At 39.3% G+C, this 14,890-nt stretch overlaps 1 protein-coding gene across 1 annotated transcript in view; it reads left to right on the plus strand.

Annotated features, from left to right (window-relative positions):
• Positions 1 to 13,195, plus strand: part of LOC137340423 (heparan sulfate glucosamine 3-O-sulfotransferase 6-like) — a 178,856-nt gene extending 165,661 nt beyond the window's left edge. Inside the window, exon 2 of the mRNA XM_068002847.1 lies at positions 1,238 to 13,195. Coding sequence (XP_067858948.1) covers positions 1,238 to 1,856 — 619 coding nt within the window. The 3' untranslated portion in view covers positions 1,857 to 13,195. The remainder of the gene's footprint in view (positions 1 to 1,237) is intronic.
• The last annotated feature ends 1,695 nt before the right edge of the window (positions 13,196 to 14,890 follow it).

The following is a 14,890-nucleotide window of genomic DNA, read 5'->3' on the forward strand; positions in this document are numbered from 1 at the left end:
GTGAAACTGGAAAATATTTTAGAGGAGCAGTGTGTTCAAACATTTGTTCCTTAGGTGTCAGCTTTGGCCCAGTTGGTAGCACTCTTGCCTCTGAGTCCGAAGGTTGTGGGTTCAAGCACCACTCTCAGGATTTGAGCATATATTCTAGACTGACACTCCAATGCAGTACCGAGGGAGTGCTGTACTGTTGGAGGTGCCATCTTTTGGATAAGACGTTGAACCGAGGCCCCACCTGTCCCCTCAGGTGGACATAAAAGATCCCATGGCACTATTTGAAGAAGAGGAGGTGAGTTATGGTGTCCAGGCCAATATTTATCCCTCAATCAACATTACTGAAACAAATTATCTGGTCATTTATCTCAGTGCTATTTGTGCAAATTGGCTGCTGTGCTTCCTTACTTTACAACAGCAACTAAACTTCAAAAGCACTTCATTGGAAGTTCTGAGGTTATGAAAGGTACTCTATAAATGCAAGTCCTTTCACCTCTGGGACCAGTGTTTTGACTCCAACCCATGTAGATGAGATGGAAGGGTTGTCTCTCTCTCTCTCTCTCTCATGGTTTTTTGAGGATTCTCAATGAATTGAGCTTAGGCCATCTCAGTCCAGTTCACAAAGTAAGTTGTGAAAAACTGTCCATAACTCTGCACTAGATAAGACCATTTTACTCAGAACACAGGAGGATGTGGGTATTGGAAATGTTATGCAAGTCAATTCTGGTGGGACCTATTTTGAAGTTAGGGGATAAAGAGCATTGCACAGGGAGCCTTATTCTGCCCTTTGCTTGTGTTTGCTTTAGCTGGCTACCAGGATTGTTTCTTGATTTGAACACAAACACACCAAAATTATTTAGATTCTATAGTTTTTTTTTCCTGATCGGAATAATGACTTACAGAAGTAAAGGATCTTCAGATAAAGGCGGTGTAGTTACAAGTGAGCCAGGTTTTCTCAGTCTGTAGCTAACGTCCCTGTTGCGAGTTTAGTATTGAGCAGTGTAGACTTCAGAATAAATAGAATAGTCCCACAACTCATTGGCATGTCCATCCAGCAGCAGGAGAGCATGTGGAGGCAAGAGCCTGAGGGAAGGAACGCCATGCTAAGAATGTAAATTAGTTTCCTATCTTTCACTTTCTGTTCATTTGACAGAAACACAAGGTATTGATGTAAATACAAGTTGACATTTTGCACTGCTCTTTTGAATTACTTAATTTTAATTAGTTTTACTTCTTTGTTTCGCAGAAACCTAATGCCTCGGACTCTGGAAGGTCAGATCACCATGGAGAAAACTCCTAGTTATTTTGTCACTAAGGAAGCCCCGAAGCGGATCTTCTCCATGTCAAAAGATACCAAACTGATTGTGGTGGTCAGAAACCCTGTGACCAGAGCTATTTCAGACTACACCCAAACCCTATCCAAGAATCCAGGCGTTCCAAGCTTTCAGATGCTGACATTTAAAAACATTAGCACGGGCCTCATTGACACATCATGGAGTGCCATCCGCATTGGGATTTACGCCAAACACCTGGAAAACTGGCTTCAGTATTTCCCCCTTTCCAAGATTCTCTTTGTGAGTGGGGAGAGGCTCGTTAGTGATCCAGCCGGTGAAATGGGCCGCGTGCAGGATTTTTTGGGGCTTAAGAGAGTCATTACTGACAAGCATTTCTATTTTAATGAGACCAAGGGCTTCCCTTGCCTGAAGAAGCCCGAAGGCAGCAGCAGGCCTCGCTGCCTTGGTAAATCAAAAGGAAGGACTCATCCCAAAATAGACATGGAAGTTGTTCTTCGGCTTAAAGAGTTCTACAGGCCATTTAATCTGAAGTTCTACCAGATGACGGGCCATGACTTTGGCTGGGAGTAAAACACGATATATCAAGCAAAAACAATTGGTGATTAGCTGCATATAAAGCAACCAAGTTTGTTGATTTTAACCTTTTTTTGAGTGCTGAATTTCCCTGGAAACTTGTAAAATTCAATCTTGTTTGCCTCAATCTTGTTAGTATGTACTGAACCTTCACTGGTCAAAATTCTCATGCTGAACATTATAAAAGAAGGATGCAATAATGACACATGCAAACAAAGGAATGATTCTCAAAAGAATGAAAAATCATAAGTGCTACCTTCGTACTTGGATGGTATCAAAAATGAACTGCAGGACCATACCGCTTCAGAAATGTCCGACACTAGGGATAATCGTTAGTGGTTGTGAGATTAAAAATAAATAATGATGCTAGGCTTTGTTTGCCATATTCTGGGTCCTTTGTTAGCAGTCACTGTGTTGTCCAAGGCAAATGGCATTCAATTTGAAACATGTTAAATTAAATACTGGCCCCAACAAATGAGCACTGTTGAAGGTCTTGAGATCTGATCCTGAATCACAAAATTGATTTAATCAACTGCTAAACATGTAAAACGTGCATCTGGTCTGGATTCACCATTTGCTTGGTGTTTTAAAAACATTCCTCCTATCCATTTTCCAATTTAAGATTAATCTATCTATTTAGTAGAGATACTATTTTTCTGTATTTTAATCCTTTTAATATTAAACATGCTATTTTCCATAATGACATCCTGCCAAAAACAAAAGATAATGTTTACCATTACATCAAGCAATGAAAATACGTACAAAGTGTGCAAAACATGTCTCTGAGTAAATCAAAGCCACTGTTCAGATTTGGACCCCTGTGGCCCATTTTCTAGGCACTGTCATGTGTTGCCTAATGGGACATCTTGGATTGTACTGGTCTGGAATGGAAGAGGTGGCATTGAAAATCCAAATTGATTATAATTCTGCATCCGTAGACCTGATTCAAATTGACCCAACTTTAATCACTTTAAATCTGTAGCTAACTGCATAACTCACTCTTAAATGTTTCTGTTCATAGAATGAAAAATTGTAATCTATTACTTTTGTACCTAGTTTTTAAAATTGCACGGTACAGTGCATTTGAAATGTCCATTGAAATCTCACTGGGACAGATTGGTGTGCATTCAGATATCATACATTGATGTTTGTTTGTTGGATCAGTGAAAGGCGCTTACAGGCCATTAAATACTCTAAGAAATTGAATGGAGTTTGAACCTGTTGATCCAAATTTATTTTGTCCCCTTGGCCTTTACCCCCTCCTCTATCCCGAACAAGTGCATGACCTAGACGGTGTCAGATTCAATGTCCAATGCCTGATCCAGCACATCGGGCAGTACAAAAAGCTAGTAACCCGATTTGAACTGGCTTGCTACTGAGCAAAGTAGCTTTACATAAAGCAATAAAACATATTAGTTTAGTAAAGAATACTCCATAATACAGTGATGATGAGCAAAAATATTCAAAGAACTAATCGGCCGTAATTTTTTTTTTAGCAAATATCAATTTGTGTATCATGTTTTTTTAAAGTTGCCACAACTTAATCTTTCTTCCCCACCCCCCCCACTCCCCAGTAAAGATGGGGAAGATAATGCTCCATTACTCTGAATTTTGTTGCACATCCACAGTCCAAGGCCAATTTACTCCAGTGCTTGAATCCATCACTGTTACAGAAACAGCAGAAAACCTCCGAGAAGACCGATTTCAGTTAACAGCGAGCATTTCATTCATAAAAATTCTTACTTGCTGCTTAGAAAGAGTTCTCTGTATTTCCTAATAGAACAAAAGCATAGATGACTAATTCATGTACCTGTGAGAGGCCCAGGTTACACATCTAGTGGAAGTTTTCTCTTTTAGATAAGAGGTAGGGTTCCCTGCAAGTAACTGTCATCACATTTGGATCATCATCAGACATGAAAAGAGGCATCTTCTTGGTATTAAGTTTTCTCATTTTTAAAAACAAATGCAACCATTTCAAAATGGCTGGTTTATCAAGTACCCTTCTTGTCATCAGCAAGTTAAGCAATCCACACAATGAAGCCTCATGAACTATGACTTGGTATTTAATGCTACAGTCAAGTAATAATTACTTTGATAAACTCATTTAATGACGGAAAGTTTTCCCCATGTTTCAATATGTCACAAGCCAACGGACAAAAGAAAACTATCCTGAAAATGCTGTCTTCTCCTTGTGGATTTCATACTTTAAACTGTTAATTTACATTGATACGGTTTACTGTTGTATTCATAATGTATAGTTAAGAGTAACTAATATAATTTCCTTCAACTAAAGTCATGTATGTTTTGCACCAAGCTTACTACTTACATTTTTGTGGAGTTGCATTATTTTAGTACAGTTCACTTAACACTGAACCTATATATATATATATATATAGTAATTATTTCTGATGGACAGATAATTAAGTCTCTCAGGTCACTGGTCTCCATAATGTATAAGAAATTATTATTCTAAGTAATATTTTCTCATTTAAGCTCTATATGGACTGAAGAAACTATTTTGTTTTTATAAACAATACATATTTTCCATCATTTTGTTTCTAAAGTGATAATTCCCAACAAGATAACGTTTTATTTTATACACTATCATAAGCGCCATGGTCTATTCATAAGGGAGGTGTCTCCATAGTACTGTCATAGTTCTCCTGCTCTTTCAGCAAGCTTGGGGTAATTCTATTGCTATTATTCCTAGATTGAGAGCATTTTGTAATTGATGAACTTTCGCTTTTTGGGTATTTATATACATAACGGCGTTCCTCCATTTAAGTTAAACTGTACATTCAAGCCCTTATTTTACTCAGTGTATCGATCACTGTTTCTAGTAGAAGGCTGTAGTTTGAGAACAGGCCATTGGAAACTGCTGACCAGTTGGCTTTGTTTGGACAACATATTCCATTAGATAACATTTCAGATCCCAGCAGGTTTCTCCACTTAAGACATAGTCACTTGGGACCAATTTTCCTATTACGGTAGTTCATCAAATCAGCTAAGCTTTAGATCAAATCAAAATAGAAAGGGAACCTTGAAAAGAATACTCTAAATAGGACAAAATTATTGGAAACTTTTGCTTGGATGATTTTACAACAAGGATTCATTCTTCTAGAAAAAAACATTTAAAGTTGAAACAATGTAATTCAATCTTATAGCATAGCATGTAATATATAATTTTCCTGGTTTATATTTGATATATAGAAAAATTATAATAAGCACTCGTTACAACCTCTGATATAACATGTGATGTGGCTTCCCTCATGTGTACACTGGCCAGTGTTTTCCACTCCTGCGGTCATGATCACATGATTTTCTATTCATTCCCTTATGTATTTTTGGTGGCTGTCAAGGGGAATATTATAAAAAAGGTTGACTGAATCTAGGTTTGAAATATATTGGTCTCTAAGAGTAATTAGTTGCCACTACAGTACACTTCTGCAAATTGGACATTTACTGGCAATCTAGGATCTGATCCTTCAGAATCATAGGTATTTCAAGATCTACAAGATTAAAGATCAAAGGTACCAAGCCTCCTGTAAAAAGTCAACATATAAATGTTGTGACTACAGTTTTAAATTAAATTATCAGACATTCACAATGGAAAATAGCTAATCAAACAAATTTGAACCCTTCAGTAGCCTCAGAATTTGAAGTTGTGCAGCACTGAAGAAAACGCTACTGATCCCATTTACTGACTGTTTCTCTCATTGCAGAATAAACTCTGCTATCATAGGATGTTCTAGAGTCCAGGCCTTGAACTGAGGCAGGCCAGTGTGAAATGTGGAACAGGTTCCTACAAAGAGGCTACACTTTGTCCTATCTCTGGAAGACAACTATATATTAGGGAATAAGTGACTCTCTCATCTCTGTTGATGTCAACTAAAAATAAGTTTTGGGAGTATTATGTCAAGTCAGCCTTTTGATATCAGCCTAAGATTGGATCGTCAGAAAGAGAAGGGCTGATTTTTCTGAGCCTTGCCTCTGGGGAACATCTGATTTCCCCAGGTGCAAAGGTCAGGAAAAAGGGGCATGTGACCTATTTTGTCATATCTTCACCTCTTTTACATTGTCCCAGGATTTTCTGGGACACAGCTTGGATTAGGCGCAGACCCTAATTCTAATGAGCTGCAAAGGGTTTGCTGCTGCAATGCTGGCTTGTCGTCCAATGAAACAAGGTGCACTGACCTATCTTTGGATCTCTGCTGACTGGAGAGTGTTGGAGTGGAGGGAGGGGGGGGTGCGCGAAGCGTAAAGACTGTAAAGATAAGTGTTTTTTTTAATCCCCTCCCTCCCCAGGATGTTGACAAGTAGTAGGAATCTTCTGGCTGTTTATCTTCATCACCAGCCAGAAGGCCCTGCTCTCAGAGGCCCTGATCTGAGAGACCTACAGCCACACTAACATTTCCTGTTGTTCCTTCTGCATGTTCTAGGCCTTTAAGGGGGTGGGCAGTAAATCCTAGCACTCCTGGGAATGCTGCTCCTGTGCAATGGGGCGAGAAGCAGGAAAATCTGCCATTGAGTGTGATCCACTATATAACATTTTTATTCCACACCCATTTGGTCTGAATAAATGCAAATATATTTGCCACGATTATTGAGTGTATCATTTTTACTAACTAAATGCATTTCTGTCAGTTTTTTCTAATGTCTGAGTACTTACTTTCCTTGTTGACGTTAATACATGCTGAGTGTGAGGCTGTATGCATTCTATGACCTAGATATCATTTCAGCTCTCATATCCCAGAGTATTTCCTGGAAACCAGATAATGGCCGGAACTTTCAACTTTGGTGGGGGTGTGAGGCCGGCAGTATTTGATCATCTGCCGGTTACACACCCCGTCCGATTTCTCTTTCCATTGAAGTCAATGAAAAGGAAAATCAGGTGGGGTGAATAATGGGCGGCCGATCTGGCTCTGCCAGCTTTACACCCCCACTGAAACTGAGAGTTCCGTTCACATGTCTCCCCAGATATATTCCACATTTTTAAATTGTTTGCTTGGGTTGGGTTTAGTTTGACTTAGTTTGGTATGGTTTATTCCTACCAAATGATGGCTACAGCAAGGGACACTGTATTTGAAAATAATTTTCACAAACCCATTGGCAATCGTTAAAATAATTTTCTCGTGATTTAATGCACTGTGCATGTTTCATGAACATTTCAGTCAGAGAGTATGATGTTGGTTAATCCTGTTTGCGCTGCTTGCTGGCAGGATACCTGTTCCATGAACCACTGTTACTTTGTGTGTCATAAGGTCAGAGCCAAGCCTGTTCATACCACATTCACAGTCAGGCAGCAGCTTTCTCTGCTGTGAATAGGCACAAGTACAAATGAGCACTAGATGCAAAACATATATGCTTGTGTGTAGATCTTAACAGAAATGTAGTTATATTGGCTGCTTTCTGCAGCAGCATCTTGTAGACATTGCAGTGGCTGCTGGACTATCACTTCCTGACTGCGCATACCAACAGGACCTTGGGGTACAAGTTGTTTGAAAGCCATTGATGTGAGTTTTCATGCTGATTTCAGACAAATATATTTATGTTGGCAGAGTTTATCGAACCATATTTATTCTGCACTGGAAACCTTACTATAACCACTCTGAATTTGTTGGTATGCGACGGTTATGTAGATGTGAAACTAAAAACATCTACGAAATGTTTGTACCGTCGAGGAGGCATTTTGTTTGAAAATTAAACATTGCGTAGTTCCAGGGAAAGAGTTAATAGCCTAAAACTGAATGTTGCAGAGAATAAAAGTTCAGTTAATGTAAAAGAAAATGGCTATTTTTTTCCACATTTTTCACTTGGCCTAGGAACAATGAAATCATTGCCAAGAAAAGTCACCACGAGCAATTAAAAACACTTCTTTCCTTTTGGCATTCTCCCTGGACTGTATAATTCAGGGACAAAATGTCTTAAAAAGCAGGGAGCCCGTCGAGATGAAAGTGGTCTCTGGACTAACCCGCTGGGGGGCTATGTCACATCTGCTGGAACTTGTTGTCAGTTTCACTGGCAGCTCGGTGTGATGGACTGCACTCCTCGTGTTTGGGTTTTGTTTCTCGTGACATTCTACCAAATTATTCTCAGTGACAGCTTTAAAGTTTCCCAAAGTGCCTGTGAAAGCCTCAAATGCTGATAGTGATCCTATTAGCCAGATGAGTGAATACATTCAGGGGCAGCCATATTGATATGCAAAAACCCAGTCTCGGTCTAAAGACTGTCTGTGTCTCCCTTTTGTAAAGCAGCCGTACATTTTAAGAGCAGGCCTTTCTCCGACTGCACAATACCATATAGACTGCAGCATTAAGAGCATCCAAAGCGGCCACAACCGTATTGAATCTCAGATTGCAGACTCATTAAGGATGCTCAATGAGGTCTTGCGAATACTGCTCAAGGGGGTTGACTGCGTGGATTTGGATTTTGAAGTGTTGCACAATCCCCTGTTGAACCTAATTGCTGCCCTCGCAGTTAGGGGTCAAGTGTTTGTATTCATTGCATTGGACCGAGAGCACTTGTAGCTTTGTCCAACCAGAGTCTCCACTTCATCACATCTTGGACAATGAATAAACGTTTGCTGTTATTGAGAGAGTACCTGAGACCTAACTTTGTAAACTAGAATTTCAAACTCCTAACTTCTTCAATGAAGGAAGACAGAACCTGCGATAAGCAGTAACAGACTGCATGGACCTCTCAGTGTTAAGATAAACGGCCATTCACAATTCACAAATTGTAACATTTTCACAAGCAAGATACTTGAACTTCTACCCGACCCCACCTCCACCTTAGCCTATGTCTCGCTCTGAAAAATTGTTAAAAATGTTAGTTTGCAATGGATAATCACATTCTTTATAAAGTGACCAATATAAACCTATTATTATAGCCATTTAAAATTGGTTATATCCAAATAGTTCTAAACCATAAAGCAGAATCATCTCGAGAAGGCCTTTGGTGTGTGATGCCAATGCTATCTTTAGTACTATATTTAAAGTATATCAGCAGGGCAGACACTGGATTAGTATGTCGAGTATTTACAGTATTTTCTATATACAGTATCCTTGTTTTGCTGAGTCAGCCCAGACGGCCTTTTTTAAAACAAACTATTCTGCAGTACTGAACCATAGAGACCAGTAAGGTCTCGGGTTTGATACTTGTTCTGTGCTGAGTCTACTGATCTCGGCTGAAGCAGTGGTAAGGCTGCTACAGTTGGCCTGAGCTATGGAAAGGAAAATAATAATCAATCGAGAATGTCCTGATTGCTGGTCCATGATCGCTGCTGGTAAGTGAGTGTATACATAAGGTGAAGACAGGGTTTGGTTCGACTGTGATGAACGCCCCCACCACAGTTGAATAATTTGCCAATTCTCACTCTATAGACGTACAACGTAACAATATCCACCTAGGTAAGGTACCAGAGGGCTGCCTGCACGCAAGATACCACACTGCAGCCTCAATCAGGACCTTCAGGGGGTAAACACATTTTTAATTAACTCTCCAAAATAAACTCGCAGGATGGCTTCATGAAAATACAGTGAAACCTGTCTCATGTGATCAACCTTTGGCAAATTAGAGATGATGTCTAAAAGACTGCCTTTGAATTATTAATTTAGGACCATATTTTCCTCTGTGTGTAACGTTTAATGATAAAGAAGATATGAGTAAACAAGGGACCAAGGCCCAGTAGAAAGCTGTAACAGATGGTTCTTCCATGTTTACTGTTACTGAGTTTTGTTTCTATGTTAAAATGTGTTTACAATAATCACCTGGAAAAAAAAATTCTCTTTGAAGACTTAAAACCTTATTAATGGCCTGTTTTGAGAAATTAATGCAGAATTCTACAGCTTGCGATAAAAATAAAAAATTGAGTTCATTACTTGTATTCAGACCGGTGGTTTAGTAATACTAAAGAAGGGCAAGATTTGTAAGTTTCACCACAGTGCTATGGAAGTGTTTAGTTTAGCAGAGTTTTCGTCCCCATCTCATGAATGCTGCAGCCAGTGTTGGTTATCTTATCGTGAATTGTAGTGATTTAATATGTTAAATACCACATGTTCCATCCAGCCTCCTGAAGACCATCATCTTCCAGAGCATCTCTCCACATTAGTTTCTTTATTTTCTTGAGGCTGTTCCATCCCTTGCCTTCCTGTTGTGCTCAAGTTTGGCCTTAAACGACTTACATTTATACAGTGCCTTCAATGTAGTAAAACGTCCTAAGGCGTTTCACAGGAGCATTATCAAACAAAATTTGATACCGAGCAACATAAGGAGATATTAGGACAGGTGACCTAAAGCTTTTACCCAGCTGTTTGCACTGGTCGACCTTCCTATGATGGGACTGTGACATAATGCCATACTCTTTGCATCCAGTACGAGTATGTGAGCCACCTTGCATTCCATCAAGTTCATTGTGTTGCACAAAAATGCTGTGAATCAGGACTTCCATGTTTCAAAAGTGTTGAAGATTCCACAGTAGAATGAATAAAATATTTATAATTTATACCAGTCAAATGCAAAATGCAGCTGCTTAAGAAGTGTGAAAGGAGCTTTATTATTGTCTTGCTCTGACTGGTTACTTTTTTTTCATTGTCCAATGGATGTGTATCGCACAAAGTCATTTGCAACAAAATCACAAACAATCATGATTCGGGTCTGTGAAAATCGATAAAATAAGAACCAAACATTTTATTCACAAAAAATATTTTGGCCTTTTTTGGCTGAAGCAAGTTGGTCATTGGTTGGTTCATATGTACATGTGATCCTTAAAGTTTAAAATGTGGCGGGAGTTCTGCCAGTTTCCCATCATAACTCTGCCTGGAGGCTGACGGAATCGCCAGGGAAACGGTGGGGATCTGGTTACAAGGCAGTGATGGGCAGGGACAGGGACACCCTAGATCAGGAGATCTTGCTTCTCAGTCAAATGAGTGGAGGCATAGCGGATGTTTGTGGGCTCCACCAGTGGGGTCCAGTCCAAATGAATGGCCTGGGCTCCTGTGGACCACTGAAGACCCAATCCCAAATTTTTTTCTGGCAAATTTCTGTTTGCGGGGGTCTGGGCAACGTCCCCCGACAGGTGGGCTCCGGAGTTTCCGGCAGACAAGGGCAGGTGGGCACCAAAGATGTGCCCAAAGTAGGCGTTGCACCCGCCTGCCCCTTGCAAATGAGTTGTCCTCCCAGTGACTCTGCAAACTTTGATGGAGTCAGCGCTGGAGGGTGTCACTGAGGTTACAACCCAAGCAATTTCAGGGCCCAAGTCCTTTAAAAAGAAAAATTCAATCAGGTACCAAGAATCACGATTATCTCATGTATCGATTTTTTTTTCATCGTCCTTTTTATTGCACTTAATTATTTTTTCAGAAAGCATGTGCGGATGATGCCTTTGGGAACATTATTTTGGAAGGATTACTAATCAGAGGGAAAGTAAATTGCACCCTTGATACTGCAGCAATTCCCATATCCCCAGTAATGTCAATGTGGTTCAGTCAAACAACCAAACTCAAGGCAATCCTTCAAGCTAGGACTCCAATGATGTCATCAATGAGGAGAATGTTGGTGATTGAGACAAAGTATTGGCAATTCTACCACCACCAGAGCAGAAATGTTCAAAAATGATCCCAAAAACATGGTAAGGATAATTATCACAATTCTTCTCAATTATCTTTGTTAGACTCTTTAAGCCATTGGGTTTTGATTTACAAAGTCAACATTATTATAATCACCATTAAAATGCATGTAATCATTAGTAAAATGAATTCAGTTATTTAAGATTCATTTTGCATTACACTACTCAATCCAAACTACTCACTCCCCAGTACTCTCAATATTACTATGTATTGACAGATAAACCATATATAACATCATCATATCCTACAATGAAAGTAAATGAGAACCCGTTAAATGTCTTGATTTTTTTTGGTGGTGGTAGAATTCTTAATACTTTGACTCTACCACCAATGTTCTTTCAATTGCAAATATATCATAAAATGACTTCTTTTTAAAAATTAATTTACAATAATTCTGCTATCTTTGAAGAGGTGCAAGCTTCTGATTTATTCCTTTCGACATGGACAAGCTGAGCAGATCGCAGCTGTGCATTTCTGGCCCTATTTCACACAATGCCAATGATCCAGATATTATAATAGGCTCCCTGTCACACGTGTCACTCCAGCTGATTTTTGAGGATGGCTGGAACAGCTGGGGAAGAAGTGGAGTAGAGCAAACTGACTGGGTTGAACGATGTACTGGAGCAAACAATCTGGGCTAGGAGTAAGCTGGAACAGGACTTCTGGGTTAAACTATGTCTGGCCAAGCTAGAGGTGAACTGGCACACAACCTGTTGGGGTACTTCAGAACAGGAGTAGGCCATTCAGCCCCTTGAGTACATTTCGCCATTCAATTAGATCATGGTTGATTTGTACTTCAACTTCACTCTGGAGGATCTGTTCGGGTTATAAGATGCATAAGGGCAACTCTTAGATTTTTTTTCCCCACACTAATCTTTCTTTAACTTACTTCCTGGAGAGTATTCCAATTATTTAATTTTTAAAAATCTAAACTGGTAAAGTTGAAACCAAGGTACTGGGTAATTTATCATTAAAGTTCTAGAACTGATGCTCCTACTGAGGGATCTTCAACTCCTTTAGGATACTGTGTGATACTGTAACCATGCAAGGATCCAGCTGCATACTTCTGCTAAGAAAAGGTAGCCTATTCTAGCATACATCTTGGAAAAAGTTTTAATATAGGTATTTCCATTTTCTCTTGGGGGCTTTCACCTCCCTGTACTTACTTTCAACCAAGATGGTGAGCAATGTAGACGAGAGGTTTTCATAATCTTCTGCAACCATTACTTTTTTTTTGCTGCTTTTCTTTCCTCTGGTGAGAGCTAATCTGGAGACATTTCTGTTGAAACAGCGCCAAGGCATTGAAATGTCCTACTATCATGAAAGCAAGGGTTAAAAGCTGGTTCTGTGGATTAGTTAGTTACCTTTAATGGTAGTTGGACCTAGTTTGCATTTTTCACTTTGCTAATAATATTGTCTATGTAAAATTAAAGCACTCCTGTGTTTTGCATGACTATGTTTGATGTCGAGTCAGATTCTATACTCAACTGTTGAACAGTGGATGCTGTACTTGTTTAGTTATTCCTTTAGAAGTACCTTGTTGTATGTAGCCAATGTTTTGGAGTGTTCAATAGGTGTCTGTAAATATTTTCTCTCTGAAGAAACTGCTCCCACACTTAAAAGTATATTTTTCTGCACAAAAAAATCTGACCAGTTCCGCAATGAATCACCGAAGATCGGAAAATAAAAGACTTTAATTTTATAAAATAACCTCTGTTTTATTCTTTGCTCTTTTGTTCTTTATCTCACACCTCACCTGAGGTTTTTCGGAATTCGAATATATTGCAACTTCAAAGGTTTAATTCTCCGAGTTATCAGATTGTAGGCTGAGTTGGTGGAAATCAGAGCAGAATTTTTGTAAATTGTGCAGAGATTCTGGCAGTGAAGTTTATGCAAATTTACAAGGCTATTTCATGAAGTATGATCAGACAGTTTCTCTACCCTCAAATGTGATTCATCCCGTGTGTTGCTATTTCAAATAAAGTAACATGGAAGTACTAAACAAATATCAATCACTTTCAAGTGGGCTTAGTGGGTATATCTAGCGCCTGGTGTGTTATTGAGCCATACGGACCAGGTTGGTCCCAGTATTGGTTACTGGTTTCTGTTGAGTTAGCTGATTTCAATCAGGATAGTGGTAGTAGAAGCACTATAACTGGCCACATTGCCCCTGATCAAGGGAGGATTAAAATATTAACCAGGTTTCTCACTCCTGATCACACAGTGGATAAGCGTATCTGTGGATTTGGGTGAGATACTGGAGCTGCTGGTGACTTTGAAATCATTCCCTCGCGGAGGGGAGAAAATTGCGGAGGGTTGGAACTCAAATAAGCAATATATTCATTACTCATTAAACTGCAACACTTATTCAGCATTATCATCAGACCGGGTGATTGGTGGATTCACTGCATCATAGAGCACAGAAGGAGGCCATTCAGCCCTTTGTGCCTGTGCTGGCTCTTTGAAAGAGCTATCCAATTAGTCACACTGCCCTGCTCTTTCCCCAGAGCCCTGCCAATTTCTCCTTTTCAAGTATTTATCCAGTTCCCTTTTTGAAAATTACTATTGAATCTGCTTCCACCACCCTTTCAGGCAGTGAATTCCAGATCATCATAACTCGCTGCATAAAATAAATTTTCCAAATCTCACCTCTGGTTCTTTTGCTAAAATTGAACAACCCAACTCAGCTCCTGTAAAAGCAGCAAATGCCCCACCGACCCCGCCCTCGAAGGACAGCATTAACAAAGAACAGCTTGTCCAAACACCCATTTGAAATTTTATTTCTCAAATCTGAATTAATAAGACAATCAATCCTGTGCAGTGATTACTGTTCACAGAAGACTATGTAATGTTATTTTCAACCATAATATATCTAATTGTTTTTCCATTATCATCTGATGCTGGACTATTAGGAATCCTAACAAAACTAGGACATAAGAACGCATGAGCTACTAATTGGTCTAGTTGTGAAACCTTTGAATTATTTGTTTTTTTGATTCACGAAAAACAATGATAAGGTTGCAAGGTGTAACACTGAGTAAATTCATGGACATCGCCAATGCAGTGGGCCAGTATGCAAAAGAGGAGGTTATTTAAGCTTACACTGACATAATTCTGACCAGAAGAGGAAATTAATCAAAATAGAGACATTAAGGGATGAAGCCTTTGGGATCCACGAGTAATAGAACATTGACCATGTAAACCAAGATTACTTTCCAGACATATAATTATACTGGAGCTTGTGGAGAGGCTCATATAGTAATAGATGAAATAGTCTACAAAGGGGATATTGTTATGCCAAAATGTTTATATAAAGAAGTGTTAAAAATGATTCCTGAGGAACATATGGACATAGAGAAAGCATTAAAAAAAGGCACAGATCACATATTGGTCCAGAATAAATCA

The sequence above is a fragment of the Heptranchias perlo genome, chromosome 22 (assembly GCF_035084215.1).
Source record: "Heptranchias perlo isolate sHepPer1 chromosome 22, sHepPer1.hap1, whole genome shotgun sequence".
Classification (NCBI taxonomy): Eukaryota; Metazoa; Chordata; class Chondrichthyes; order Hexanchiformes; family Hexanchidae; genus Heptranchias; species Heptranchias perlo.